Source organism: Hordeum vulgare, chromosome 6H (assembly GCF_904849725.1).
Source record: "Hordeum vulgare subsp. vulgare chromosome 6H, MorexV3_pseudomolecules_assembly, whole genome shotgun sequence".
Lineage (NCBI taxonomy): Eukaryota > Viridiplantae > Streptophyta > Magnoliopsida > Poales > Poaceae > Hordeum > Hordeum vulgare.
This window is the reverse complement of record NC_058523.1, coordinates 41,125,086-41,149,673: the sequence shown is the minus strand read 5'-3', so window position 1 is coordinate 41,149,673 and position 24,588 is coordinate 41,125,086. Positions and strand designations below refer to the sequence as shown.

The following is a 24,588-nucleotide window of genomic DNA, read 5'->3' as shown; positions in this document are numbered from 1 at the left end:
ATGAAATGCATATTCTTGGTCAAAATCCAACCGTTTGGGTTGTTGTTCGTGTTGGCTTGCAAGGTGAATTCTTTGGTGATGGAAAGGAACCAAATCGTGAAGCGGCCACGAGAGAATTAAAAATATTGCAATACAACGCTCAACCAGGTCCAAAATTTCTCAAGGAGCTCTCCCATTCAATTCTTTTTGACTCCCTATGTTTTTTTAATTTTGAAGGCCTTCTAGTCATTTGAGGTATTCAATGTTAGATGTAGTTTATGATTTTGACCGGACCAACAATTTTTAAAATGAATCAGCACCAACTAACCTACAGAAACATATCAGTCCCGCACACCTTCCGAGCGGCCATCTAGAAAAAAATCCACCATGTGATACTGAGCACCAATATAGTACATGCATCCATTGACGTAAAAATTTCCCTAAATAAATATATGTTTGTTAGTCGACAACATAGATCGACACCACGGAAAGCCCATCAAAAGACCACATTATAAATAAAAGTATATACACTCCATCATCTTCGCTACACATGAAACTAAATATTCCATTAGTTCCAAAATGGGATGTGCTTCGATAGACCCCCTCCCCCTCCACAAAACGTAGAAGGAGAAATGTATATCCACCTTGTATTGTACATTACAGGGCCGTCGTATGTATACCCACCTCGTATTGTACACTACAGACCATCATCATATCCTTCTTATGAAGGAGTATCGTACAATCTCTGCCATCTTTCTACGTTTTATGGGGAGTGGGGTCTACTGAAGCAAAAGTATTCCAAAATATAAATGGTATTAGCTTTTTTAAAGTCAATTTTTTTTAGCTTTGACAAAGTTCAAATCAAAAAATGTCGACATAACAATAATAAACAAATAAAATGTAAATTCATTTCATAATAAATCTAATCATACCGATATCATATTATGGATTTTTATATATTTATCTACAAATTTGATCTACCTTATAATGTTTGACTTTTAAAAAGGGTAATACACACCTTATATTTCAAAAAGTGTGGGTAATTTTTTCAAGAAATTCAATAATACCAACTACGCAGCAAAGTATATTCAACCCTTCTAGTTACTTTATTATGCAGCTAACATCATTGTTGAGGAAATCGTTAACTAGTAGCTGCTCGGTTGGCTGGCGAGTAGGAGATTAATAGGCTTATCGGTAAGTTAATCGGTCATTTAATCAGTTAATTGGGCAATTTATCAGTTAATCGGCTACTCGGTGACCCAATGAGTAAGGATTAATCGGGAAGTTAACTGGTTAATCGGAAAAATTCTTGAATAGGGGCTAACACCATGCTCCCTACATTTAAAGAGTTCACATTTAATTGAGGTCTCCAATTCGAATTGGGTCATCCAATTTTGACTGGATTAACAATTTCTCAAAGCTCTCCCATTTAATTCTTTTATACTATAGATTATGCTTCCTAATTTTGAAGGTCTCATAATTAACTGAGGTCTTCAATTCAGAATTGGATCGTCCGATTTAGACTGGGCCAACAATTTCTCAAGGAGCTCTCACATTTAATTCTATTAATTCCCTATGTTTTCTAATTTTGAAGCTCTTTCATTCAATAAAGGTATTCAATTTTGAATTTGCTTTACGATTTTGACCTAGCCAACGATTTTTCAAATCAATCAGCAGCAACCATTCTCTATAACATTGTGCTCCATAGTTTTAAAGAGCCCACATTTAATTGAGGCCTCCAATTGGAATTGGGTCATCCCATTTTAACTGGTTCAACAATTTCTCAATGCCCTCTCGTTTAAATATTGTGTACTACATACTATGCTTTATAATTTTCAAGGCCTCACAATTAATTGAGGTCTTCAATTTAGAATTGAGTCATCCGATTTTGACCGGGTCAAAAAAATCTCAAGCAGCACTACCATTCAATTCTTTTTAATTTCCTATGTTTCTTAATTTTGAAGCTCTTCTAGTCATTTGAGGTATTCAATGTTAAATTTAGTGTACGATTTTGACTCGATCAACAATTTTTTAAATCAATGAGCAGCAACTGGCCTACAAAATTATATCAATCTCACGTACCCTTCCATCATTTAGAAAAAATAAGGCACCATGTGATATTGTAGCACCAATATAATACATGCATCCATCGCACGCGGAAATTTCACCAAATAGATATATTTTAATTAGTGGATGATACATAACCACACAACGAAAGGCACATCAAATCACCACATTATAAATAAAAGTGTCCATCATCTCCGTAATACGTCAAACTAAATATTTCATCAGTTTCAAAATACAAGTGTTATTATTTTTTTGAAAAGTCAAATTTCTTTAGGTTTGACCAAGTTCAAATCAAAAAGTATCGACATCACGATATTAAACAAGAAAAATATGGAAATTCATTTCATAATGAATCTATGGTATAAAAGTTTATTATGCAGCCTATTTCGCATTGCTTGCATATTTTTGTAATTAGTGACGTTATAATTTGACCTAGCTAGCTAGATGAACCAGTTATCAAAACAGACATGCTCCAAGTTAAAGTTAGGAGCGGTGCAGCTACCATGGTGCCTGAAATAGCGGGAGAGCCTCGTGGGGGAGGAGACGTACGCCCATGGCGGGCCGGCCGGGGCCATGCATGCACCAACTAACTCTACCTAGCATTCGTCATTCCCCAGCCCCACCCTTCTTCTTCTCCTCTCCATTCCACCCTCCCCCCAAGGCAGGCCGTCTCCCTGCTGGTACGTACCTAGGTAATTCACCCGTCGATCCGTCTGAATCGGTTCTTGTTATCTCCCCTCCATCGGTCCAGGAAATTTAATGGCCGGCGGTGGTTGATCGTTCAGGTGGTGGTGCAGCGGCGCTCGCCCGGCCGGCCGCCGTCCCCGCTAGCTAGCTTAGCCGGCGATCGATCGACCCACGAAATAAGGCGACGACGACCGACGCCCCCGCCGTCCCATGTCCGCGACGCCCGGCAGCGCCACCGCCGCGGCGGCGGATGGCGCCGCGTCGACCCCGACCTCGCGGGCGCCCAGCATGGCGTCGTCGGCGTCGCTCCGGCACCGCGCCATGAGCGCCTCCTCCAAGATGCTCCGCAACTCCCTGAGCCGGCGGTCGGGGCGGCAGCGCAGCAGCAAGGTGATGTCGGTGGCCATCGAGGACGTGCGCGACGCCAAGGAGGCGGCGTCCGTGGACGCGTTCCGGCAGACGCTGGTCCTGGAGGAGCTCCTCCCGGCGCGCCACGACGACTACCACATGATGCTCCGCTTCCTCAAGGCCCGCAAGTTCGAGATCGACAAGAGCAAGCAGATGTGGTCCGACATGCTCCAGTGGCGCAAGGAGTTCGGCACCGACACCATCATGGACGTACGCGCGCACGCACTCCGATCAAAAGTTCAAAACACATTGTCCGCCATTCTTCTAGGGAAAATTTAACGGATGCAGCTGTTTGATGATGCAGGATTTCATTTTCGAGGAGGTGGAGCAGGTGCTGGAGCACTACCCGCAGGGGCACCACGGCGTGGACAAGGACGGACGGCCGATCTACATCGAGAAGCTGGGCGCCATCGACACCACCAAGCTGCTGCAGGTCACCAGCATGGACCGCTACGTCAGGTACCACGTGAGGGAGTTCGAGAGGGCCTTCGCCCTCAAGTTCCCGGCATGCTCCATCTCCGCCAAGCGCCACGTCGACCAGAGCACCACCATCCTCGACGTCTCCGGCGTGGTAATTTAACTGCTCATCATCCATCCATCATTATCCAAGATTGATCCATGCCTAGGGGCTAGTTTCTTTCTTCAGTACTTTCGTAGATAGATCCACTCATGGAGCAGCAACATTTCTTTACTCTTCCATATGTCTAGGAAGAAAAAAAGTTAATGCAACATTGTTTGCTGCCATCTCTCAGGGGTACAAGAACTTCAACAAGGCTGCGAGGGATCTCATCGGCCAGCTCCAGAAGATTGATGGGGATAACTTCCCTGAGGTACATCATATATATGATATGTGCAGTGACAGTGTTCCATCGACGGCTCATGCTTCGGTGCTTCTCTTTGAGAAAGTTTTGCAAATATTAATGCGACCTGCTAACCGGCACAAGCAATTCCATGTTAACCTGAGAATTAATATGGTGCATTAACCACTTTTATGATCTACTATTTTGAATATGTCTGCAATTTGGTTGGACCTATATATTATTTTTTAACAGATTTGCGCTCCCGTAAGATTATAGTAACAATGTTGTCAACTAGAAGTACTGGACGGAAATTTTTCTCTAGGCAAGGAGTGCCGGCAACAAAATTTGTTGATAACATGTTTGCCAAATATCACTTCATGGAAAAAATGCTTGGCTGATGATTTTAACTGACGATGCAGACCCTGTGCCGGATGTTCATCATCAACGCCGGTCAGGGATTCAGGCTCCTGTGGAACACTGTCAAGTCCTTCCTTGACCCCAAGACCACAGCCAAGATCCATGTAACCCATCTCTTTTCAATTGTTATCGTCCTTTGTCAGTCATCGGCTAATTTATAAACTTGATCAAGAGTTATAATCCCTTTCTTTTACGGTTCATGCCTCGGGGTTTAGGTTCTCGGCAACAAGTACCAGAGCAAGTTGCTGGAAGTCATTGATCCCAGGTTTGTCCGAGAAGTTCCCCTTGTTTTTGCAATTCTGAAAGGATCTTGCAACTTAGCAGCATTGACATTTCAAAATGAGATTGCTTTGTACTAGTATCAGCAGCATCCTGAAGTTGAACTCACTTTTTTTGTTCTTGTTCTGCGGGGTTCGACAGTGAATTGCCCGAGTTCCTCGGGGGCACTTGTGTATGCGAAGGCGGAGGTTGCATGCGCTCCGACAAAGGACCGTGGAAGGACCCTGAAATCATAAAGGTTAACTGTTATTTTTCAACAACCAGAGTTCATACATGACGCGCGGGGATGTATATTCTGCTAGCGCGCACTTGCCAGTGAAAATAGTAGTAATGCCACTACAGCCGAACCCACTCCTGAGGACAGGTACCATGAACATTTTGTGGTTTGATTCCTCAGATGGTGCAATGTGGCTTGGGGAGATGCGGATTGAACAGCTCAGACCCTGCCAGTGCCGAGGAGAAGATTGTCACCGAGGACGAGGCCGCACCGGCTACAAAGGTTGCTACGAGCTTTTCTTACTTATATTTGCAGGTTTTACATGGCCTTCTTCCCGACATATCATTCGCGTCCCTGACGAACATTGCCTTTGTAGAAGCAAGAGTCGATGCGCGCCGCCGACTCTCCCAAGGTGGTGCGCGACAAGATCGAACACCCGCCGCAGATGTCTCCCCTCCATGAGGTGGCGAATGAAGAGACGAAGGTGAAGAAATATGTCATGTTTAACACACCTAGCATTTGTCGGATTTGCTACAGTAGCAAGGCACACACTACTATGCTTTCCATAGTGGTACTAACTTGACTTGTGTTTAGGCTGATTCTGTTGCATCTCTGGCACACGATTGGCAGGCTGCGCCTTTGGATGGACAAGGGGGGAGCTCCGCGCCCTACGACGATCTCTTCCCCATGGTGGACAAGGGCATGGAGTTCAACTGGAACGGCGAGATGAGCGCGGAGAAGCTCGCGCTCGCGAGAGGTCAGCTCCACCTTTGCACCCTTCAACCAAACAAACACTCCATGAAAAAACAGAGAGAGAGAGAGAACGAAGGTGGTTTGTGTGTGGTTCTGAGTGAAGAGTGGAAATGTGTTTGCTATGGTGGCAGATATGTACGCGTCGCTGCCGGACGCGTACAAGCACGGCGACGCGGGGGACCGGCAGGTGGTGACGGGGTTCATGGCGTTCGTGATGGGGGTGGTGGCCATGTTCCGGGTGGGCAAGATCGCGCCGAAGCGCGCCATGGACGCGGCCATGGGCATCGCCACCATGGAGGCCATGGCCAAGAACCGCAAGCTCCTGCAGGCCCAGGGGCAGGGAGGGGGCGGCGGTGGCCCGGTCGTGGTGGCCGGGGTGTCGACGGCGCAGTACGAGGCGCTGGCGAAGCGGGTGGGCGAGCTGGAGGAGAAGATGGCCGCCCTCGGGTCGCGGCCACCCGAGATGCCCGCCGACAAGGCGGAGCAGCTCGCCGCCGCCGCCACCCGGCTCGACACCCTCGAGGCCGAGCTCGAGGCCACCAAGAAGGTGAGCGCCACATGACATGATGCAGACAAGCAGTCTTGTACGGTCTTGGCTAGATTAATGGTGGATCCATGTATACTGCAGCTTCTGGAGACGTCGAAAGGGCAGCAAGAGGAGGTGCTGGCCTACATCGAGAAGAAGAAGAAAAAGAAGGGGATGGTAAGGCCAACATTCTCGTTCGCTCGAGCCTATCATAGCACTCGTCTTATAAGCTGATTTCATTAAAGTTTTGTCTCCAACAGCAGAACCCATTCCGTTGGTAAAGAAAGGATCGCCGATGAACGACGGCCAGGCGACTGCAGGAGCAAGGAAGGGAGCAAGGCAAGAAAGAGAAAGTGAGAAAAATGCACCAAAAAGGATACATTACATACAAACATACATACAATCTGGAATGCCGAGGTTGAATTGTAGTACCACATTAGGCTACAAGATTTTGTATTTTGTTTATCTTTGTTTATCTTGGGAGCAGAGATCGAACTGTTTCATGTGAAATTAGTCGCAGCACTCCAAGCAGGCAGGGCCTAGCTATGCCGATCGCGTCTTGTCGAAACATATTTCCTGTGTGTTTAGAAGAATTGTAAGGCCTTTGTCTTTATAAAGACTCTGCTCAGTTTTGCCCTTCTGGAGAATGCTATGTAACTGAAACGTGGGGACACAAAATTGGTGATGCCATAGCTACAAGAATTCTTTTGGTGAAACAAATCCACCATGTTCAAGTCTGCATTGCGTATGTACTCTGTGTTAAGAAAACTTTGCATCCTATGAAACTACAAATAGTTCATCAAGCCTAGTCCTGCGTATTGTCAGGCTTGTGATGGTGAAAGCGTGTATGTAACCAATAAGTGGATTAAACAAATTGCAGAACCAAGACAGGTTAGCAACGGCATTGTGCCTGCAGTTCTGTATTTATAAGACAAGACCGGCTGAAACGGGTATAATTCGGCCCAAAAACACATTTATTTATGTCAGGATTTTCTGTCCATTTACAAACCCATGTCTGTCTTTTTCACATTTGTCAGGAAAACGAACGGATCAACCAACCGTTTACATCATCTCAAACGCCATCTCCGGCATCTCAGAAAAAGGAAAACTGAACCAAGGGGGTCTCTCTCCTTGTCCTAGTAACAAGACATTGGCTTCTTCTTCTTTTTCTGCAACAGGAAGGTTGACATTGCACATGAGAAGCAGATCAAGAGATGAAAAAAGCAGTGACAACACGGATTGCGTCATGCGTTACAAACCTGGGCCTTGGCAATTGTCTTCCTGTCAACGTAAGCAAGCAGTTCCTCTTGCCTGATAAGAGCCTCGTGCAGAGCCTGGGTGAAGTCAAAAATGCGCAGGGTAAGTGACTGGCCTGTGAACTCCTTAAGGCCTCGTTTGGTTAAGGGGGATTGGGGAGGTTTTGAGAGGGAGGGATTTCAGGGGATTGGGTGAATCCCTTTGTTCCACCCAATCCTCTCAAATCCCCGGGGTTTTGCTTCCACTAGTCCCCCGAGGAGTGTTTTAAAACACATGGATAGGAAGGGATTGAAGGGGAACGGAGGGGATTGGGCTAAGCAAACCCCTCCTACCAAATGGACGCCCGAGGATCTGTGGGGTTTCTGGGCCCCCCGGGGATTTTCCTCTCAAAACCTCCCCAATCCCCCTTAACCAAACGAGGCCTAACTGAACTAACAAAATGTGCATAAATTTCTGGAGTGAAGTTGTGGCTTTTTCATCCTAATGAAACTGTGAGCAGCAAGCCATGGAATTACCTTCTTTGTTACAATGAGCTCGGCTTCCAGTGCATCCACACGGCGGACAGCAGCATTAAGCAACTCTTCTTTCTCGCAAGGCATTTCGGAAGGTTTTTCTTCAAGCGCGTGAACCTTGGCTTCAAGCTCTGCCAGCCTTTGCAAGACTAACGAAAACAGGTCAGATTCAGCAAACCCAGGACCTGGCGACGGGGGGCGGAACTCCTCCTTGGGAATGCAGTCTTGATATATTGAAGAACTTTGTTCATCTGACTCATTTTTATGTGGCAATCTCTTTGTGGCAACATCTTTAACTGACCGGAGCAGCGTTACAATAGCAATCACAAAAGCCATCAGAGCTGGAATAACCTGATCCAGCGACCTGTTGGGTGCCTTTGTGGTGGCAGCCAAAGAAGAAGAGTCTACATTCAAGAAATAGCAGCAAATATCAGGTTTTGGCAGTAACAGAAGGCATCTTTCAGATCCTGCAATTGAACTGACAAGAACATACCTTTGGACGGGAAGGGTGCCTTCCGGGGCAGTTCTCTCTTCCATGTTGCATCCACTGCTTTGTCAACAACAGGAATATCATATTCAGGCATGCGGGTAGAAAAGCTAGTGGCCCTGATCATCTTGACCTGAAAGGCGAAAAGGCAAGCTCAAACCAGTGTAGCACAATCCCCGTGAGTAACAGAGAAACAAAGAAAAGGGGTTTGTAAATTCTTTTTTAACATGTGGAAATTTAAAACAGCTAGCCAGGAAATTAGGATAGCAACAAAGTGAGTAGTGATTGGTTTAGTTGTTTAGAACCTACAATTTTTCTCTACCTAGGAGGTTGTTTGATGGAGAAAGGCAGTTCCAATTGTTTTGTATGCTATGAGATGTAGTCATTGTACAAATAGTTAAGATCAACCTCCGCATACTAGTGGTTTGGAGCACAGTAGTGCCATCAAATTTCAGTTCAGCTACCCTGATGAGCAGGCTGATTGACAATTCTATTTGGGTGACGGACCAATTGGCTGGTTCTTTGTTCATAAGTAACTGCATCTTAGTGCAATGTAATCTAAACTACTGACCTCTTCACGAACTGGGGTCAACTTAGGATGGGAGATGTAACTTCTTAGAGCCTTGGGGGAAGTTACATCTTCAGCTTCAGATCCAGACTCCGCAGTTGATGTATCACTTCCACGTACCTGGCATTCCATGTTAAAACAAATTATATTCCTGCATAGATCACTCAAGCATAGAACGATACAAATTGGTTGTGAGACATACCGTTTGGTGCTTAGACTTGGCATAAGAAATAATAGTTTCCATCCCATTGGAAACAGTTACAATCTGCCGAGCACACTGGGCCTCACCATTAAGGACTTTCTGGTACCAGCGTATAATGAGCACATTAAAAGGGGAGATAATAAAGAAAAGGGGAGATAATAAAGGAAAGTGACTAGTAATAGATACATGATCACGAGGAACCCCATAGCCATACCTTCAGTATGTTCGCGTCCTTCCATGGGCCCTTTTCAGCTTTGAGGCACCCTCCATATTCGGGACAGGTACAATTGCCACCAAGAAATTCTGGCAATTCACTGATCAATTATCACAAATGAAAATAATAATTAGAAAGAGTATTCATTAAAACAAGTCAAAGTATTACCAGAGCAGTACACTGAACGCCACTTACCTAGCATCAATTATTTCAAGCAGTTTACTCTGACACTTGTTCCCAAGTACCTGACAAAACACAATAATACCTGGTAAATGAAGTGAATTTAGCATAAAAAAGCAGAGTGTGGTCCGTGCAAATGCTTACATGTATCTTGGAAGTGGTTTTTGGGTCGAGGAAAGATTTCACAGTGCTCCATAGCATCCGAAAGCCAGGGCCAGCATTGACTATAAACATTTGGTGTAAAGTCTGGAACATAGAACAGAAGATGGTGGATATTTAACTGACTAAATTACAATAGAATATGTGAATGCTGAACCATGCTTATCACGAGAGTAGGGTGGAAATCCAGACCTCAGGGTAGTTATCGTTGTCAACTTTCTGCAGTCGCATAATTAATTCACGTGCAGTTTTGCTGAAATTTTTCAAACCCTGCAAAAGCAGGAACCGAGTCAGAACTAGCTAGTTACTAGGCTTGTAAGGAAATGGACCGAGTCTTTGGAAACATACCACACCCTGAACATCCAGAATAGTTGTGCTCGAATTGATGTGTCTTTTAGCCGCAAGAGAGCATGCTGGAAATTTGATCAAGAAGCTCCTCTCGAATTCCTTCACATGGTACCTTACATATCTGTCCATAGTTGTTACATTCATAAGCTTGTTAGGGTCAACCTTTCCAAGCCTTTCGATATAAACAGGTCTCCCCTCTTTGTCAACGCCATGATAACCATGAGGATAGTATTCCAGAACAGTGTCCAGCTCAGTATAATCAAAATCCTACAGAGAAATGTGGCTCCAGCTGTTAATTATTGCCACACAAATCAAAACTGTATTACAACTTTAATTTCAGCTGGCTGACCTCAACAATTGTATCAGTACCATATTCCTTCCTCCATTGAAGCATGTCAGTCCACATTTGCTTTGCTTTCTCAATGTCAAATTTCCTTGCCTTTAAGAATCTAAACACAAAACATTTTTTGTTAGCTTATAGACTCCAGCATGAGATATTATAGCAAACAAAGAAGAAACATGCCAAGCTCATGTAACAGGGGCATCATAATTAACAGGATTATACCTCAGCAGCATATGATAGTCATCATGCCTTGTAGGCAACAACTCATCCAAAATTAGCGCCTGTCTAAATGCTTCTACTTCTTCCAGTTCCCCAAGATCGCGCACATCTTCAATAGACACAGAGAGAACCCGGCTGCCACTCTTCCTCCTGTTCTTCTTCTTTAAGGAATGCCTAAGCTTACTCGATGCATCTATAGCTTTCTTCTTCAAAGAGCCCATTCTTGTCTTCTTTTCATCTTCGGAGATTTCAAAATCTGATCTCCTCTCATATGATCTCCTCTCATCGTGGTGACTGGAACAACCTTCAAAACCTGAGACTGAGACATCAAAAAGGTAAATAAGCCACCGGTCATGCCAAGTTCTTCAAATTGCAGCACTAATTTACTTCGATACAACAATGAGTGCTTGGCAGAAAATAGCCACATCAAATTATACTTGTCATACTTATGAGCGTAAGTGTGTGACATTGGGTTTATCAAAGGTTCTAAGCCCGCCATAAGCATTAGGATTATTAAACAACAAAAGTGAATGTCATGACAAATTTTGAACAACATAAGCTTTGGGAGTATCGTTGTTCTGAACAATGTATCCAGCTTACAAGCTAAGGTTCCAACAAGATAATTCAACGTTTATAACGTTACATGGCCAGATGATTACAGCTACAATTAGCATAAACACCAGAGGTTCAACTTCTTCCCAAGTTTCAGAAACAAGGATGATAGCATCAAATGGACGGAATCATTAGAGCCATCTCCCTTCATAACTTGATGGTGTGATATTTTGAGACGATGATTAGCGAAAAGGTCCAACCCCGCAGGATACATACATGTGCTCTTGATTACAGAGGTCGAAGTCCGGTCCTCCACCAGTTGATACTACCAAACTGCATTGGCATGTGCTTTTTGCATTAAAATTTCTGGTGTTCTTGTCTGCCAGATTATTAGTCACGAATTAGGTGACAGGTCCAAGGCACCACCACCCCATGCGGAAATCGCCCAGAAACCTTCTCCACATAGCAAAAGGATCGCATCCCTTCTAACCTACCAAACTGCTTGCCTCCATTCGAAAAATCACAAAGGGATGCGGTGAGAAGTTTATAGCGCCCAGAAAAATCCAACCTAACCGAGCTGTTCCTGGCATAGGGAAGTACGCACGCGTCCAGCCAACCGATGACCGCAGCAGGCAGCAGCACATGCGATGAGGCCAAATCAAACGAGGTGTTGAACGGGTCACGGCCTCGCAGCCGCCAAACTGATCCTACGACCGGGCGCGTACATACGGCTCCAAATACGAGACGGCGGCGAGGAAAAAAAAGTATTCTAAGTCAGAACCCAGTGAACCGGCGGCCGCCTAGGCCGCGCGGGTAGTTCAATCTTCCAAGGAAGCACCACGGATCATGGTGGCGTCGCGGGCACGGCGAGGCAACCCATTGCGGGCGGCAACCCAACCGGAGCCGCGAGAGATCGAGGAGCAAGGGCGGGGAGAGGCAGGACGGGGGGGTCGATCGGGGGCCGGGCTCACCTGGGCGCACGAGGCGATCGAGATGGCCCGACATGGGCGCCGGATCCTCTCCTCCTCCTCCTCCTCCGGGCGCCAAGCCTCCGAGCCCTGAAACGGAAACCGCATTCCAGTCAGAAACCCTAGCGAAACAACCGCCCGTACGCCGCGGGGGGGCGGGCCGAGCCGGATCCCCTCATCTCGTTTCCGGCGGGGGATCTCGCGTCGGGGCCACGCCGCCTCACCTGGGAACCGTCGGCGGGGGGGTCGGGGGAGCTCGCCGGCGATCGGGGAGGGGCCGCGTGGTCCGAGGCGGGAATCCGAGGGATTTTTTTTTCCTTCCTGGGGAGTGGCGAGGCTGCGGGGAGGGGGCGGGTGGGGAGTGGGTGGGGAGTGGTGGTGGTAAAGGTAGCAGGGGAATGGAGAGGAGAGGAAAGAGACGAGGATGGTGGAGAGGGAGAAAGGCGTTGGGTGGGGGAAGTGTCCTCGCCGATTCCTCCTCCAGGAATTCGGTGGCTACTTTTTTTTCCTTTATCTCTGCCGTTTCCGGGCCTGTTTCGCGCTTACGCCCCTCGGCTTTGGGGGAATCGCGGCGGCGCGGCTGATCTTTTCTCTGTTGCGCGGCTCCGGCGGCGGGGCGGCGAGAGTACGACCTTCGCCCGGATTTATCAGTCCACTGCGTATTTTTGGTTTAAAGTTCAACACATGTTTAACTATTGAAATGTTTAATGCATATAAAAAAACTTGTATTGTTGTTATATATTTCTACTTGAATATATTTTTCAGGGGTATTATTTTTTTATCTTGTAGTTTAGTCCCTCCATTCTGTATGGCTACTCATAATGTAAAGTATATTTATATGATACTACATTTATATTGCATAGTACCCCCTCCGTTTCTAAATATAAGTCTTTGTAGAGATTTCACTAGTGGACTACATACGGATGTATATAGACATACTTTAGAGTATAGATTCAATCATTTTGCTCCGTATCTAGACCATTAGTGAAATCACTTAAAAGACTTATATTTAGAAACGGAGGGAGTATGATAGAATAGTACTCCCTTCGTAAAGAAGTACAAAAGCGTATAGATCATTAAAATAGTGATCTAGGAGCATGTACAGCCGGACCCCTGATACCCGTCTCAAGTGCTCGAGTAGGGTCGTCCGGTCACTGACAGGTCATAAAAAAATTTGACCCAGTCGGACGTCTCAAACAAGACTTAAACGTCTGGACTGATCGATACTCCCATATCCCGCCCAAATATGGGGGGGATATGAAGCGTCCGGACACGCCCGCCACGTCGGCCTAACGGTGGGGCCCAAGGAGGACTCGTCGAAAACTCGACTGACGAATCGATCGTCGTCACGGTGTGAACACCGCGTGGCGTCGATCCGGCTTGCCGCCCGAGGCCAAATTCGGCTATTTAATTCGGGTCGTTGCCCCCCAGCCCTAGCATATCCACCTCCTTCCTCTCTTCGTCGTCATCCAAGCCCGTCCGCCTCCTCTCTCATGCTCTCCGGCATTGATATGGTCCACCGTAGGATCGCCACCTATGCGATGTTCATGCCGAAGCGTCCTATGCAGATAGAGGCGGAGATCCGGGCTAGGGGCTTTTTCCGCATCGCTGCGGGTCTGCCTCCAGACTCGTCGAAGCTAAATGAGGAAGAGGAACATCCGAAGGAGGAGCTGTCGAAGCCAATGGTGGTGCCCGATGCGGAGGAGGATGAGGCGGACCAACCTGCTCCGGGCTTCAACTTGGCGGAGGCGAATGCGGAGTTCGCAGTCGCCCAAGCCTAGGAAATGGCGGAGCAGCAAGCTATCATGGAGTCCATCCAGGGTGTGGCCGAGGTGTCGGCCAACCGGCAGCTCATCCGGCAGAGGCACGCGGAGGACAATGTGCTCTTCGACGAGCTCGACGCGAAGATAGGGGCAGAGGAGGTCGGAGCGGAGCAGCTGGAGGCGTCGGAGGGAACGTTGCAACTGCCGCTCATATATCCGTCGGAGGGCACGGACATCATCAAAATTTTCTGACGAGGAGTAATAGTTAGGTTTCTACTTAGTACGTGTGTTTTCCGTTTGCATGTTTTTGTATAGATTAGAGAATTTAGTATGAGATGTCCAAATGATGTTGTGTTTATTTGAGGCATGCCCGATCCCCGCGGACGTGTACTTGGGCATTTGAGGGGTCATATTTGCAACCTCTGACTCTAGATGCTCTAAGCACTCTTATATTTCTTTACGAAAGGAGTATCATATATGATTTTTATTGTAATACATGACACAAAGTATCATAGCATTTAACATGATATGATATCTACTTATGTTATTCTAAACGTCTCTCTTTTCTGTAATTCCCTACCACATGAGCGTGTTTGCTACTTTCAAGTGCATGATACTGACTAAGATGGCACCCCTAAGGCCAGTCTAATGTAGTGTGTCCGTGCTTTTCAAAATTTAAGTTTGATCATAAATTTAAACAATGTGGGTAACTACGACGGGAGAAAAAATTATGTCATTGAATTCGTATTCGAAAGAAATTTTTAATGATATAATTTTTGCTCTCACCACATCATCTCACGTTGATTAAACTTATAATCAAAATTAAATTTCAAAAAATGAGAACGCATTACATTATAAAAATATAAATAGATAGAATATTAGTTAAAATCAAGATCACAATATGACCTAAAATACAAGGAGACTGGTAATCAGGACGGAGGTAGTCCTCGTACAATGGCGGACAGGGTCAATGTCATGTGTGTGTTCATTTATACAAGTAGTAGTAGTACTATTATTCGGCTTCCCAGTTTTGACTTCAAATAGATCTGGAGTCGATCATGCTCCTTCAAAAGTCAATCTATGGTTCTATACATGGAGTCAGACATAGTCAATGGTATTCATGTATGTACTATACAACTACAGTAGTATTTAGTATTGCAACTTTGGCTTTGAAGTTAATTTCGTGTCACTCGTGCTCCTTGAAAATGACGTAGTCAACGTATAGTCGTATGTATGCCACGTATTGATGTATTATGGGGTACTTGAAAAAATAAAGTCAGAAAACCATGTTGCACATGAGGTAAGCAACTCGAATTTGATCAAAACAAAGTAACGGGGCGGGCAGTTTGTTCTCCGAGAAGGCGTGGTGTCAAAAGGACGATGGGCGTGTTGTCCTCTCCCTGGAAATAATGTGCTTATAAGGATTTTTGCGAAGATCCTATAGGTTTCTCTTTTTTTACAAATTTGATAGATTTATATATCGATCCTGATAATGGATAGTGTTTGATGTGGACATCAAGTAATGCCATTGGTTTACATGTTGATGCTACAAATTTGAGAGGCTAAACACTGTTATTTCTCACAAGGGATTTACGAACGCGTCAATGCCACTATGGTCCAACTTAGAAGCATGGTCACTAGAAAGAATGTTCTGATGTACCACAATATTCTTCTCCCCTATTTCGTGGCCTACTGTGCAATAGCTGTAGCATTCTAGTTTAGGAATAGCAACCAGAAAGTGCAATTCGCAATATCAACTTATTCCCTTCCGTTATTTCGGGCAACTTTGCACGTATAAAACGTTTTCCATCCACGACAAATGTGTAAATAACCTGTTTCTCGCCGTCACGCCCGAGTACCCCTCAAAAAGGTGCTTCCATGTGTTTATCGAGGGGATCATGCAATACGATCTCTATTAAGGTATATACTCTACTTGATGAAGATTTTGCAAAGCTTGGCGATCAATAACCAAAAGGCGTGCCTTGCAACAACGCGCATCCTTGCTTCCCGCCGTTTCTTTGCGCGGCTTTGCACGCCACGCTTGCCTCCCTCCAAAGCCCGTCTCCGTAGGGGGTGCAAAAGATGAAGGAAGCAGGGGCGTGTAGTAGCGTCAATTTCTCCCTCTTCTGGGGACCTGATCGCAAATGACGGCGGCCCCCATCTTTTTGCGTTTTAAAATATCCGGCGCAGAGTTCGACGTGTGACCGAAAGGAAGGGGGCGAAAGAAAGAATCCGTTCTGGAACTCCTCCACGGCGGACGCGCGGGGGCGGGGCCCCACGTGCCGCGGCCGGCGACGTGGCGCGCCCGCGGGCTGCGGAACGTGGCGCGAGGCCCCTCCTGCTCCTGGCCACTTTGCGCGTAGCCCCTTGGGTTTACTCGTATGTGCGCGGTTGGGCCGTGATGCCGCTCTACCGTCCGTCCTACTGTCCCTGGAAAAGTAGGTAGGAAAAATGCAGCCGCTCATTCTGTCGACGACGACCACGCGGTGCGGCGACGGCGGAGCCGCAGGGAGACGCGTCCGCATCGCTTCCAGGCGGGCCCGGGGTATCAACTGGCCCCACGAGTCAGCCGAACAGGCGGAGTCGGAGCTCGTCGGTGGACGGACCTGCTGCCTGGCGCGTAGCCGTTGCAGACGTAGGAGCGGCTGCCTCTGCCGCTGCCGCTGCGGCGGGAGGAGGAGAAGAAGGTGGACGGAACCTGGGATCCTCTGCGCGCGGCCCGAATCCCGAGGCGCATGTGACGGGACGGACGGACGGGATTGAATGCAGGGAGAGGGTCAACGTGCAGATGCGCAGGCATACGTGGGTGGCGGCAGAGGAGCACGGGCCTGGCCTGCCGCGCGCAACGTGTGCTGCTGCCGATGATGTCGACGTGTGCTGCCAACTATGTCGACGATGATTATGGTATGGACGGCCGGGCGGCAGCTGACGGTGGGGCCACCACTGCCATGACATTTTGTTTCTTGCAAAAAAATCGTGCGGACAATAGATATGCACGCTAGTACGTTATTTGACCAAAGGGGCTGTCAGCACGTTAATGTTTGATCAAGGGGGCTGTCAGCCCCCAGAGGCGACCCAGACCCATCTTCGAATTTAAACAGCACGCCGGCGCCCGTAATGCAGCGACCTGCTCGTCTCGCCAGGACCCGCATCCGCATATAAGTGATTATTAAAGCTGGGATCAACCTGCCTAGCTGGGCTCATCATATGGCGTGCAGCTGCTAACTCGCTCCGACCGCCCGCGTCGAGTCGGAGTCTCCATTTGGCGGCCCGTGGGCGTTACTCTACTCCACGCATAGACCGCTGGCTAACCGTACCCAGCGCAGCAATCATGGCTTGATTTGGTACGGCTAGCTATAGTAGCCGTTGGATCGATCCAGGTACTACGTATGTACTGCCCCCGGCATACTACGACTACTTAATATATTGTGCTAGCAACGCAGTTGCCGCGTTGAAGGCGTCGACGGTTCGCCCGCCTCGCCGTACACACCGTCCGGGTCGACTAAACAAACCACCATCTCCTAGACTCTGATGATGATTAGCGCATGGATCTATCATCTACTTCTTTCGATTCTAAATATAAGTCTTTTAAGAGATTTCACTATGGATTACCTACATACGGGTGTATATAGACATATTTTAAAGTATAGATTTAGTCATTTTGCTTCGTATGTAGTCTTTAATAAAATTTTTTAGAAAAATTTATATTTAGGAACGGAGGGAGTATGTATGTATGGTGAACCTAACGTTGGGAGTATTGTTTTTCTTTCTCGGATTGGTAGAGGGTTTAGGCAGGGACCGATGCATGATGGGGGTGGTGCTGGTATGGTATGCACTTGTATCTCAAACTCTTGACTTTCTAAGGTCGTTAACAGGCTGGAGGAATGATGGTCTAGTGCCGCGGTGGTTTGAGCCCCAAATTGCCAGCCATTATTTTTTTATTTCGGCATGACCAAAGTATTGACATCCAAGTTTTTGTTGAGCTGTTATTGTTTCGGTTATGGCCATTGTGGGTGGCTGCCGGAAATTTGGCGAAATGCTAGACCTTCATTTGGTTTGGAGCCAACTGAGTTGGTAAAACGTTTGGCTATTTCGATAGATTTTTTATGTTTGATTATAATTTAGTTTAGCATACCGAGCCAATGACAGAAAGAGACATGTGAAACTTCTATTTTAAAGACAAGAGGCCAGAATAACCCAGTTACTCTCTGATTCGTATTAATTGTCGTTGATCTAGTATAAAAATTGTAGTGGTATGCTACATCTTAGTCGTCTCAAATTTTGTGAAATCTCATTCAAAGCCTAAGCCGTTCGATCATTCAACGCTTTAAAACCCGTGCCGTTGATTGTTTTCCTCCGACTCAGCCTGTTAGAGCATCTTCAATAGTCTGTATGTTCAATCGTTGGTATAAATGTCCACGTCAGCAGCCAACAACACATCATACAAGCTCTTTAATGAAATGTATGTTAACCGTATGTAAAATAACTGAACGGGTCCACTAAATGTTGAAGAAATGACCATGCTTACCTCGAAACTTGTGCCTGAACCGTTGCTTCAAGTTCATACGATTTCATTCTCTCTCTTCTTTTATTATGTGTCATGCCATTAAAATCGCCTATGTGACAATTTTGCCGATGATGATCATTCGACTATTGGAGATGCCCTTAAGGCGTGCAAGCAGCCAGTTTCTTTTCTGTTTTTCTATGTGTCGAGTGAGGGCACGTGCGGTTGCGTGTCCTTTTCCAAAAAAAGTAGGAAGCTTGTTTTTGTTACTCTCTCCGCCCGGAAATATTTGTCATAGAAATAGATGTATTTCAACTCTAGATACATCTATTTTTATTCATTTGTGTGATAAATAATTACGGACAGAGGGAGTATAAAAAAGTAGGAAGCTTATTGATCCTAAAAAGAGAGTAGGAAGCTTTTTATTGCTATAAAAAAGTATGAAGCTTATTGGGGCAGCTCGGTATGTGTATGACCTTGTCACTGCTGTAGTCGAAGTTTTTTTTGTCAGAAAAAGGAGGATTATCTCTGACCTCTTCATCTGAACATGCATGCAGCCATTTTATTAATTATTCACAAAGACCTCACAAGTAGTACATCAATTTGTTTGAAGACACCATCTTAGCAACAACTGTTGCTACTCCTAACCATTTGATGAAGGGCAGTGCTCTGCGCCGGCGCGCTTGCCGAATCTTTCGGTCGGCCGCACGCAGGCCGCCTGATCCATCGGCTGCACGCGGGCTGCACCGTTAGATCTGTCCATGCAACATAAAATCGTCGATGCAACAAATTTCAGCTACGATGCAACAAATTTCAACATAGCTTGATACCAGACGCCAGGGACCCTGTCGTCTGGTCCTGTACCAAATGCCAAGGACCTCGACGAAGGAGAAAGACTCCAAGAAACACTGTCACTGACCGACGAGTCCGGGAGGGGAACCACTGCCTGCAAGATCTCCCAATCCTGGAACTCGGCTGGACCGAGGGGGCGGCGAAATGCAATATGCCATACGTCCTCCAAAGCAGCCGCACAAACAACGACAACTAGGTCGTCGTAAATAGCAAAGAGCCTTGGAAACCGCAAGCGTAGAGGTTCTCCATCAAGCCAGGCGTCCAACCAAAACTGGGTCCCATACCCATTGCCCACCGAGAAGCGGACCCAACCTAATATCGTCCTTGATGCCCTCGATAGATTTCCAAAACTGCGACCCAGTCGAGAGCGAGCAGGCCAAGAGGGGTCTACCCCGCAAGTACTTGGCCTCAATCAGTTGTAGCCACAAACCCCCATCTCACTGCAGGATCCGCCACACCCAACGAAGCATGAGGGCAACGTTCATGCGGCGGGATGCAGAGATTCCCAAGCCCCCTCGATCTTTCGGCAGGCAGTGTTGGAATTATGCCCTAGAGGCAATGATAAATAAGTTATTATTATAATTCCTCTATCAAGATCATCATTTATTATCCATGCTATAATTATGTTGAATGAAGACTTAGATACATGTGTGGATACATAGACAAAGCACTATCCCTAGCAAGACTCTAGTTGGCTAGCCAGTTGATTAAGGATAGTCAGGGTCTTCTGACTATGTACAAGTTGTTGTTGCTTGATAACTGGATCACATCATTGGGTGAATCATGTGATGGACTAGACCCAAACTAATAGACGTTGCATGTTGATCGTGTCATTTTGTTGCTACTGTTTTCTGTGTGTCAAGTATTTATTCCTATGACCATGAGATCATATAACTCACTGACACCGGAGGAATGCTTTGTGTGTATCAAACGTCACAACGTAACTGGGTGACTATAGAGATGCTCTACAGGTATCTCCGAAGGTGTCCGTTGAGTTAGTATGGATCAAGACTGGGATTTGGTACTCCGTGTGACGGAGAGGTATCTCGGGGCCCACTCGGTAATACAACATCACACACAAGCCTTGCAAGCAATGTGACTTATTGTAAGTCACGGGATCTTGTATTACGGAACGAGTAAAGAGACTTGCCGGTAAACGAGATTGGAATAGGTATGCGGATACTGATGATCGAATCTCGGGCAAGTAACATACCGAAGGACAAAGGGAATGACATACGGGATTATATGAATCCTTGACACTGAGGTTCAAACGATAAGATCTTCGTAGAATATGTAGGATCCAATATGGGCATACAGGTCCCGCTATTGGATATTGACCGAGGAGTCCCTCGAGTCGTGTCTACATAGTTCTCGAACCCGCAGGGTCTGCACACTTAAGGTTCGACGTTGTTTTATGCGTATTTGAGTTATATGGTTGGTTACCGAATGTTGTTCGGAGTCCCGGATGAGATCACGGACGTCACGAGGGTTTCCGGAATGGTCCGGAGACGGAGATTGATATATAGGACGACCTCATTTGATTACCGGAAAGTTTTCGGCATTACCGGGAATGTACTGGGAGTGACGAATGGGTTCTGGATGTTCACTCGGGGGGGGGGGGGGCAGCCCACCCCGAGGAAGCCCATAGGCCTTAGGGGTGCCGCACCAGCCCTTAGTGGGCTGGTGGGCAAGCCCAAGAAGGCCCCTGCGCAAGAGAGAAGGAAAATCAAAGAAAAAAAAGGGAAGTGGGAAGGAAGGGAAGGACTCCACCTTCCAATCCTAGTTGGACTAGAATTGGAGGAGGATTCCTCCTCCCCCCCCCCTTCAAACCCCTTGGGGCTCCTTGAGCCTCAAGGCAAGGCCCCTCCCCTCCCTCCTATATATATACTGAGGTATTAGGGCTGATTTGAGACAACTTTGCCACGGCAGCCCGACCACATACCTCCACGGGTTTTCCTCTAGATCGCGTTTCTGCGGAGCTCGGGCGGAGCCCTGCTAAGATAAGATCACCACCAACCTCCGGAGCGTCGACACGCTGCCGGAGAACTCATCTACCTCTCCATCTCTCTTGCTGGATCAAGAAGGCCGACATCATCGTCGAGCTGTACGTGTGCTGAACGCGGAGGTGTCGTCCGTTCAGCACTAGATCGGAGCGGATCGTGGGACGGATCGCGGGACGGTTCGTGGGACGGTTCGCGGGGCGGATCAAGGGACGTGAGGATGTTCCACTACATCAGCCGCATTTATTAACACTTCCTGTTGTGCGATCTACAAGGGTACGTAGATCTGAAATCCCCCTCGTAGATGGACATCACCATGATAGGTCTTCGTGCGCGTAGGAAATTTTTTGTTTCCCATGCGACGTTCCCCAACAGGCAGATATCGGCCCACTTCACCATGTGGTATTTGGGTCGACCATCCCCTGCCTGACAGAAGAACCTAGCCAACTCCTTGTCAAAGGCGTTATGCACACCTTCGGGCAGGATGTACATCCCCATCATATACATGGGAGGCTCGCAAGGTTAGAGATAATGAGGACGGTCTTGCTGCCCTTAGACGTGAATCTGCCGCACCAGGGCTCCGCACGGGACGCTACTCGTCCCCTCCTCTCACTTCTTTTAACGAGGAATGCTTCACTTTTGAAGCATGAGGCTTGCCTGGCAGAGGGGGGGGGGGTCAACACCAATTAAGACGCCAACCCGCTGTAGCCAGTTAGCGGCACTCACATGACCCGTAACGGCATCGCCGTTGAGAGGAAGGCCGCTTATCATGGGCATGTCCTCTAAGGTCATCCTCATCTCCCCACAGGCAAGATGGAAAGAGTGTGTCTCGGGCCTCCAACGATCCGTCAGTACGGTGAGCGCTGCATGGTTCACCGGTGGTGGGTTCCTCTTGAATTGCAAAACAAAGGGCAGCAGACCCAATCTTGCAATGTAGGGCTCGTATCGCACGTTGTATGGAAAGTCATTTGCACCATGAACCCTCATGTGCATAGCTACTACATTCTGCAAAGAATGTGAGCTTCATATCAGTACGACAAACACACATAAAAACACAAATAATTGACAAGTCTTCGATTAAGTCTTCTTACCTTACGATTCTCAATTGCACGACCACGGTGCACTCTGTCAAACTCTTCTATTAATCCATCATACCAAGGGCCATTATCATTCACCATCCTATGAAAAAATAACATACATTGAATTTCATCATCTCTTTTGTAAAAAAAATAACCAAAGGCAAATACATACACCTACACATATATATCATATATATCATCCTACACTTATATATCATCTACACTTCTATAACGTATTCAACAACACAAAAAAATACATCTAACAACTATACATATACATACATCTAACAACTATATCATTTGATAAAATTTGCCTACACATATATATCTAACATCTAACATCTAACAACTACAAAAATTAACATATACATACATCTAACACCTAATACTAATACTAAGACAACTAACACCTAACATACTAACATATACTAACAATCCCTAATACTAAGACAAAATCACCTAATCTAATACTAACACATATACATACATCTAACATATACTAACGCCTAATAACACCTAATACTAATACCTAATACTAACACATATACATACATCTAACATATACTAACACCTAATACTTATACCTAATACTAACACATATACATATATCTAACATATACTAACACCTAATACTAATACCTAATACTAACACATATACATACATCTAATATATACTAACATCTAACACCTAACATACTAACATACATCTATCAAACCCTAATACTAAGACAAAATCACCTAATCTAACATAACCTAATATTCAAAAATACTATCAAAATAAGATGTTGAAACCAAAAAAATAGAGGGATTGCAAGAGATTACCTCAAAGAAGCTTTGGGGGATTCGATCTATTTATTTTGGTGGAGGAGGGAGTAGATCAAGGGGTGTGTCAGGGGAAGAGGGGACTTGAGGAAGAAGATGGGTGGGTGGGTGGATCGGGCCCGAGCAGTTAAGTTACCCGAGCCAGACGTCAAGATTCCTCGCGTTTGGGTCTAGGGGGCCAGACGCCAGGGGTATGGCCCCTTTGTCACGTCATCTGGTTAACGGCTGAGTAGATCGAACGGGCCACTACCAAACATCATGGTCCCTGGCGTCTCTCGTACAACCCACACGCTAGGGACGTTGGCGTCACATAAATAGGTTATATTCGTTTTTTTTAATGGAGGTTAAATCTGTTTTTTTTTCGAGTTCAGGTCAGAACACAAATTTTTCTCCGCCTGGGATCTTCTGCGCTCGGCCCGAGTCCAGAGGTGCCGGAAGCGAGGCGCATGTGGGGGGCCTCTGACGGGACAGACGGAAGGGATTGAATGGAGGGCGAGGGTCAACGTGTGGATGCGCAGGTACACATCTCTACTATTAAAGGGGGATGTGCCATCGTGATGGTTCAACCAGCAGGATTGTTCGACCTCTCGTTAGCTCCCCTAACAGTTCCACCGATTTTTTCCATCCCTCCATAAACCAGTCAGTTAAATACAGAAAAAACCGGTTGACAGAAAAAACCGATCCCCACCTTCCTCGTGATAGTGCGACCCTACGCAAGCGGCAAGATTTCACGCGAAAAAACATCACCCCCACGATCCCCTCCTCCCCGTCCATCACAACCTTCGTTATCCTTAGAAAACTGAACGTCGGCGGCGGCTCCGAGATCTCGCCCGCCCGCCCGCCAGCCAGCCATGGACGCCGTCGACTCCGTCGTGGAACCCCTCCGCGAGTTCGCCAAGGACATTGTCCGCCTCGTCAAGCGCTGACACAAGCCCGACCGCAAGGGTAAGGACCCACGCGCTCGCGCGCTCCCCTCGTTTTCCGATCTGGTTCGTTTTCCTCTCTCGCCAGATCTGACCCTGATTCGGCGCGTAGAGTTCACCAAGGTGGCCGCGCGGACGACGGTCGGGTTCGTCGTCATGGGGTTCATCGGCTTCTTCGTCAACCTCATCTTCATCCCCATCAACAACATCATCGTCGGCTCGGGCTAGGGTATGACCGCGTCTTGATCCCCTCCTTCGTTTTGGTGTTATCTTCCTTTGCCTGGGAGAGATCTCGTTCGGGTCCTTTTGTTTGGTTAGATGAGATTAGATTTTTTCCGAACTAAGGGAGGGCTAGATAGATATGATTTGAGTTGGTTCGGATTGAGGGTTCTTATCTTGACTCAGCATCGGCCGTTCGGTCTTGTGTATGTGATGCAGATACGAGGAGAGGGCCCGGATGTAGGGCTCGGCTTGGAACGACGAGATTATCCTGGCCAGGTATA

The 24,588-nt window shown here is 46.7% G+C and overlaps 2 protein-coding genes and 1 pseudogene across 3 annotated transcripts; 2 read left to right on the top strand and 1 right to left on the bottom strand.

The window, feature by feature from the left end:
* The first annotated feature begins 2,704 nt into the window (after positions 1-2,704).
* On the top strand, positions 2,705-7,241 carry LOC123401286 (phosphatidylinositol/phosphatidylcholine transfer protein SFH12-like). 2 transcript variants are annotated; one of them, XM_045095059.1, is made up of 12 exons: positions 2,705-3,351; positions 3,446-3,712; positions 3,894-3,971; positions 4,361-4,462; positions 4,574-4,623; positions 4,779-4,875; positions 5,035-5,136; positions 5,231-5,338; positions 5,485-5,611; positions 5,739-6,154; positions 6,236-6,310; positions 6,394-7,241. In XM_045095059.1, the coding sequence occupies exons 1-12, from the start codon at positions 2,944-2,946 to the stop codon at positions 6,412-6,414; spliced, it is 1,851 nt and encodes a 616-aa protein (XP_044950994.1). In that variant the 5' UTR covers positions 2,705-2,943; the 3' UTR covers positions 6,415-7,241. The 2 variants fall into 2 exon arrangements, with proteins under 2 accessions (XP_044950994.1, XP_044950995.1); XM_045095060.1 differs by having other exon boundaries at positions 3,026-3,351; positions 6,397-7,241.
* Positions 7,090-12,618, bottom strand: LOC123401285 (phosphatidylinositol/phosphatidylcholine transfer protein SFH6-like). The gene is made up of 15 exons (XM_045095058.1): positions 12,367-12,618; positions 12,146-12,232; positions 10,626-10,941; positions 10,410-10,509; positions 10,061-10,327; positions 9,905-9,982; positions 9,698-9,799; positions 9,569-9,618; positions 9,374-9,473; positions 9,160-9,258; positions 8,961-9,077; positions 8,396-8,522; positions 7,906-8,306; positions 7,393-7,467; positions 7,090-7,302 (listed from the first exon to the last, which is right to left on the bottom strand). Exons 2-15 carry the CDS (start codon positions 12,177-12,179, stop codon positions 7,270-7,272), a joined length of 1,899 nt encoding a protein of 632 aa, XP_044950993.1. The 5' UTR covers positions 12,180-12,232; positions 12,367-12,618; the 3' UTR covers positions 7,090-7,269.
* An 11,395-nt stretch (positions 12,619-24,013) lies between these two features.
* Positions 24,014-24,313, top strand: LOC123406124 (annotated as a pseudogene).
* The last annotated feature ends 275 nt before the right edge of the window (positions 24,314-24,588 follow it).

Bases quoted from the DNA above. Each gene is read 5' to 3' on its own strand.
- LOC123401285 (XM_045095058.1), bottom strand. From the start codon at position 12,179: ATGTCGGGCCATCTCGATCGCCTCGTGCGCCCAG. The intron at 9,983-10,060 runs GTATGTTTCCAA...CTGCTTTTGCAG, and splicing joins TTCTGGATGTTCAGGGTGTG to GGTTTGAAAAATTTCAGCAA. The intron at 9,474-9,568 runs GTAAGTGGCGTT...ATAATTGATCAG, and splicing joins CTTGAAATAATTGATGCTAG to TGAATTGCCAGAATTTCTTG.
- LOC123401286 (XM_045095059.1), top strand. From the start codon at position 2,944: ATGTCCGCGACGCCCGGCAGCGCCACCGCCGCGGCGGCGGATGGCGCC. The intron at 3,352-3,445 runs GTACGCGCGCAC...TTGATGATGCAG, and splicing joins GCACCGACACCATCATGGAC to GATTTCATTTTCGAGGAGGT. The intron at 4,876-5,034 runs GTTAACTGTTAT...TTGATTCCTCAG, and splicing joins AGGACCCTGAAATCATAAAG to ATGGTGCAATGTGGCTTGGG.